General features: G+C 49.5%; 1 protein-coding gene across 1 annotated transcript in view; it reads right to left on the bottom strand.

The window, feature by feature from the left end:
- Positions 1-307: 307 nt before the first annotated feature.
- C8A (complement C8 alpha chain) overlaps positions 308-6,000 on the bottom strand; it is a 59,059-nt gene continuing 53,366 nt past the window's right edge. Inside the window, exons 10-11 of the mRNA XM_006096100.3 lie at positions 2,983-3,205; positions 308-697 (exon numbers count right to left, since the gene is read on the bottom strand). Coding sequence (XP_006096162.1) covers positions 546-697; positions 2,983-3,205 — 375 coding nt within the window. The 3' untranslated portion in view covers positions 308-545. The remainder of the gene's footprint in view (positions 698-2,982; positions 3,206-6,000) is intronic.

Genomic DNA, 6,000 nt, shown 5'->3' with positions numbered 1-6,000 from the left:
AGTGTGACAAAATAATTGAGAGAAACATGATGTTGTGGTAAGAACTTAAGCAAACAAGACATTAATTGAAGGAATACAAGAAAATGTTGAGTCAAAATGAAGGAAAATAGAAGGAACTCAAGTCAATCTTTTTTTTTTCTCATTATTTCACTGTGTCTGCTTATCCTACCAGCTAATCATTCTATGAATGAACAAATATTACCAAAGAGCCAAGATAATTCTCATCATACTTTATTTTATTGGCCTTGATTGGTTCAAGAGCCTGTGCCTGCTTTGTACCCCTAACCTTGGGTTGAGATTTCTCCCTTTCTTTGGATGATAAAGTGCTGTCAGCAGGTCCAAGACTAGCTAACACTTAACACCTAGTTGTTGGATGACTGAATTTTGCTGGTTGTAGATGGCCCAGCCTGGTCCCAGACCTGGGAGCCAGCAGGGAAAAGTCCATGTTGATTGGTATTTACTCTCAGCTGCAAGAAGTCATTATCCAGTGGTCAGTGCAAGTGGTGACATCTGTTGCATGTGTCCCATCCTGTGCCCAGAGGCCCTCAGCAAGCTTGGGTCTGCACGTTCCGCCCTGGACATGAGCGGCCTCCATTCTTGGGGGGAGGATTATTGCACTCTCTCCTCCTTTCCTGAGTGCCTGCTGAGCAAGCAGACCAAGCGCTCCAGCAGCTCCAGCGACCGTCCGCCTTAGCTCCTGCACAGAACATTTCCCAGGGGAAAAGGAGGTTAGCATACAAGCAGCAGCTCAGACCCTATGGAGGGAGGATCACCGCTGCCCTAGAGTAGTCTGTGATCTCTCCTTGGGGAAATGCCTTGGTGGAGCCAACCAAGACCTATGCTCGCTGCCTTGCACTTAATTTCAAACTCTGGATGGAGAGAAGGCCCCTGGGAGCCCCTCTCATGAAATTGGAGTCTGTGGTTCCATAAAAGATGGATAGCAGAGTAAGGTGGGGAGGCATGCCCTTCTGGAAGAAAGACAGCCATGGAGGGTGTGAGGAGCAGGGAGCAGAGCCCAGCTGGGGATTCACAGACACCTGTGTGGAGAGCATTGCTGGGCATTTGAATGAGGGCTTACAAATCAAAACCCCTCAGGCTCTGACAATGGGCCAGGGTGGGTGACAGGCTCTCTGCACAGAGCATCAGAACACAGGCTCTGACCAGGTGCCTCTGGAAATCCAGGAAAAAGTCCGTGTTGATGGGCATTTACTCTCAGCTGCTAGAAGTCACTATCCAGTGGTCAATGTAGGTGGTGACATCCTGCAACCCCGCTAGCCTGGGGCTGCTGTTGCCTCCTGACTCTGTGCCTGTGGGCAAGCTCATCCCCCTTCTCAGCCTGAGTTTTCACCTCTATCAAATGAGAAGGGTGGACTAATCTGGTGCAGTTTTTCCATCATTACTTTTTTCATTATTTTTTTATTCCTAAAATGAAATCTTTTATGGGCCCTAACATGGAAGTCAGATGAGAGTGGAGCTGTTCTATTTGAAGCTGGGGTGTCTATTAGGTTTGCCCTGCTCCCCTGGGGCAGCCCCTAAGTCCCCAGTTCCCTCAGATCCCAGTGTGACTCTCATTGGATTAGATTATCTACAAGTTCCTTCCAGCTCTGTAATTATACTCCCTGGTGGGGCAGCCACAGCAGGGTTCTCCGTCTATATTTCTCCACCTCTGTGACTTGGTCCCCACAGGCAAAGGTTTGCTGGGAAAGTCTCGAGGGACCTGCGTCAATGAGTCTCCATGGAGGCTGATTCCCCAGCCTTAGATTTCTTTATGCTGATTGATCTCTGTCAGGTTGAAAGTTCAGTCTGATAGCCCCAAGGCCACCTGATGTCCCCACCCTGCTTGGGACAAGGTCAATGGAGCACCTGCAGTTGACTTCCTGCAGTTGACTGACTGTAATCATGAGAGGAATGGTACTGTGAGGAGGAGGACTGTAATCGTGAGAGGAATGGTGCTGTGAGGAGGAGGACCCAGGCCTCCATGCCCTGCCATCACCCCGTCATTGGCATCATGACACCCATCTCCAATGCACATTGTATGTACAGATGACTCAGCATGGACCAGTACTAAGCCCAGCACTGGACCATGGAAAAGCATGTCTAGGTAGTTCCCACTCCCTGTTCTCTCTGTCTCTATGTTGTGTGGACAGGGATCCAATTAAGTCACTGGTTCTGAGGCCCTTTGACGTGCTATAATTATACTTACCCAGGCTTGGGCTCACATTTGTCCCTTTAAGCCAAGTCAGGCTGATAACTGAACTGGGACATACATACTTTCCTCCTCCCCCCCCCCCACCCCTCCCCAATGGTAGTCAGTGCAATCATCCCAGAATCTCTGCCCTCATTCCCTAGATTTCCTGGTTCTTGGGATGTAAATCAGTAGAATGCAGCAGTTAAGAGCTTGGATCCTAGCATCTGACTGCTTGGGTCTAAAGCCTGGCTCTGATACTGCTCATGAGTAGTTATCTCATCTTCCTCCTGCCCCAGTGTCCTCATTTTTAAAATGGGGCTATTAATAGTATTTCTCTCATAACATCCTTGGGGGAGAGTGCCTGGCACAGAATAAGGGTGAATTATTCTTCCTACTCGTTGACCTTGGTCCCTCTGGAAAAGCTGCCTGGCCAGTGGGGGCTGAAATCCCATCCACACTCTGCTTGAAAAGTCAAGAAATCCTTGGGCTCTATAGCTCTAAACCACTGAGCTTACAGCAGCCCTAGGAAATGAATGCATTCCTCCAAAATTGAACTCTATTGACCATACACACTTTGGCGAAAAACAGTTCTCATCCAAGAGAGGGTCTTGATGGCAGAGAGCAAGGATAAGAACCATTAACTGTGGGGTCAGCCATAAAGCTCAACATGAGCGTTCTTAGGGTAGGGGGCAAGAGGGCACAGGACAGAGAGCCTGGGGACTCCAAAGCCCTCCCACACTGGCCTCTCTGAGCTGGGCCGGTTTTGGACCTGAGTGAGGATGCACAAGCCTTACCTTGTTGCTCAATTTGCTCACAGGCAAGGCCCTTGCGACCCAGAGGACACTGGCATTTGCAGCTGGTGCCCTCAAGGATGGGCACCCCATTGTTGAAGCAGGGCCCGCAGCGGCAGGCATTGAATTCCATCAGGTACTGATCCAGGGCCCGCTTCAGGTTCTGGCGTTTGGCCTCCAGGGTTCTCAGGTTCACGTGCCGCAGCAGCTCGTGAATAGGCTGTGTCTGAGAACAGAGGAACAGAGGCCCTCCCTGGGATCATCCAAGTTCCCGGAACCCAAGTGCTGGCCATCAAACTCCTGGAAGGCCTGCTCCGTGGCAGGCACAGAGCCAGGCTCCACACCATCTCCTTACACTGCATCCTTGCAGCCACTCTGTGGAACCCATAGATCAGCAGTTCTCAACCTGTGGGTCGCGACCCCTTTGGTGGTCTAACGACCCTTTCACAGGGGTCGCCTAAGACCATCCTGCATATCAGATATTTACATTATGATTCATAACAGTAGCAACATTACAGTTATGAAGTAGCAACGAAAATAATTTTATGGTTGGGTCACAACATGAGGAACTGTATTTAAAGGGCCAGAAGGTTGAGAACCACTGCCATGGATGCAGAAGTGGAGGCTCAGGAGTGAGTGACCAGCTCAGGATCACACAAGTAAGTGCAAGAGTCACTCTGAACATAGACCTACCTAACTCTGAAATATCTGGTCCCCTGATCTTCGAGGAAGAGGGGAACTCAAAAGCCATTTAGCCCTAGCCAGTTTGGCTCAGTGGATAGAATGTCGGCCTGCAGACTGAAGGGTCCAAGGTTCAGTTCTGGTCAAGGGCACATGCTCAGGTTTCGAGCTCAATCCCCAGTGGGGGATGTGCAGGAGGCAGCTGATCAATGATTCTCTCTCATCATTGGTGTTTCTCTCTCTCCCTCTCCCTTTCTCTCTGAAATCAATAAAAATATATATGTATATTTTAAAAAGTCATTTGTGCCAACTTATTTGCCCCCTCCAGCACTTTTAGGAGTCAGGAAGAGTGTAAAGGATTTGTGTGTGTGTGTGTGTGTGTGTGTGTGTGTGTGTGTGTGTGTGTTGTGTGTGTTGATTGTTAACCTTTAATGTAGGAGTTAACCAAGTCCTTGATAGGTAGTTATTCTGTCATTGCTGATTACGTGTTTGGGGAAAGGTGGGCATCATTTCCATTTGAGGCAACCCATTCCAGGCATGACTGGCATCCAGGGTTGCTCAGCCTCAGCCCACACTACTGATTTTCCAACTGGATAATTCTTCGTGGCAATTCCTATGCATTATAGGATAGTTAGCAGCATCTCTGGCCTTTACCCACTAGATGCCAACATCATCTCCTGGTTGTGAAAACCAAAACTGTCTCCTGACATTGCCAAATGTCCCCAGGGACAAAGTCACTCCTCCTGGCTGGGCAGTACTGTGGCAGATGTGGAGAGCTGGAAGCTGGAGGAGGAAACCCAGCTGTGTGATTTCAGCCACATTACCCATGGAGCCTCCCTTCCTCCTCTGTAAAGTTAAAACAAGAGTCCTTCCCCCCAGGTTTACTGTGAGGATGAAAGCCGATGGATGGGCATGGCCTGTCACATAGTAAAAGCTAAATAAACGCTGCTCACCTAAAAGCTTTGTGGCTAGAACTCCTAATTGCTCCTTTCTCAGCCTGAGCCTCATTACCTACAAAATGGAAATAATAACCCTTTTCCTAGAATCCTTATGAAAATCTAAAGAAGTAATAGATGTGAGATACCATTGCAAAAGGGAAGAACAATCCTATCTAATAAAGAGAGAATATGCTAATTGACTGCCCTGCCCTCAAAGATGGCGGTGCCCACAGCCAATAATGAAGGAATATGCTAATTGACTGCCACACCCTCAGAGATGGCGGCGCCCACAGCCACAAGATGGCGGTGCCCAGTCCCCTCAGTCCCCCAGCCGACCAGGGCTGGCCCAAGGCACAGGCAAGCCTCGGCTGTCAGTTCCCCAGCCGCCCAGTGCCGACTGAGGCTCAGGTAACCAGCCGAGGCTGGCACTGCTGGCAGTGGCAGCAGCAGAGGTGTGATGGGGCATCACCTTCCCCTGATCGCCGAGTTGCCTCCCACCCCTAAGGGCTCCAGGGCTGTGAGAGGGGGCAGGCCAGGCTGAGGGACCCCCCACTCCAGTGCATGAATATCTATATTTTTCAATTTTTGTGTACATATGGTTACCTTCAGCATGCTTCATAATACTCTATATTTTATCACACAATCATAAAAGGAAAGCTCTTTTCCAGATCTCTCATTTTACAGGACAGTCACCTGAGGCCCTGAGAGGGGAATCGCTTGCTAAGATCACCGGGAAATTCTGTGAGAGGACTGAGCCACACTGGAGCAATCTCCCTTCTCTGGAACCAGAGTCAATGGAGGGCATGGCCATAGCCTTGAATGGGTTCCTGGAAATGTGTACAGAGAGACCTGTGGCAACAGACCTTGGCCTGTGCTCAGGGGCTGTGGCTGAGGTCATCAGGCTGGTCATGGCAGGACTGGCTGGGCCTCCAGCCAAGGGAAGGACACCACTTACTGGAAGTCCCGGGACCATGGCCCATTGTGAGAAAGTCAGTGCAGCCTAGGCCACCCTAGGGCCTGGTTAAGGTGACTTAATTCCAGGGAAAGCCCAGGACCACCAGGCAACTTGCCTTTGACCTTCCAGCGAACTTTAGCACTCAGTCCCAGGTCTCTCACCTCTCCCTCCCAGAGCTCTCAGGGAGGGGAAAGGGAGCACTCCTTAATGCCGGGGGTACTTACAGGAGGGAAGAGGGGTGGAGAAGAAGAATCTCAGAATGCTGTTTCCATTTTACAGTTGAGAAAATAGATTCAGAGAAGGCAAGTGGTGTGATATGGCAACACAAAATAGCCTAACACATAACTCATAATAATACAAGGTGTCCCCCAAAAATCTATACACACTTTAACAGCTGATAACTCAATTTTGAAAATGTAATGTATTTTAATAAACACTGCCTTTCTA

The sequence above is a fragment of the Myotis lucifugus genome, unplaced genomic scaffold (genome assembly GCF_000147115.1).
Source record: "Myotis lucifugus unplaced genomic scaffold, Myoluc2.0 scaffold_168, whole genome shotgun sequence".
Lineage (NCBI taxonomy): Eukaryota > Metazoa > Chordata > Mammalia > Chiroptera > Vespertilionidae > Myotis > Myotis lucifugus.
Note: the sequence above shows the minus strand (reverse complement) of the source record. Positions and strands in the feature narration are given on the sequence as shown.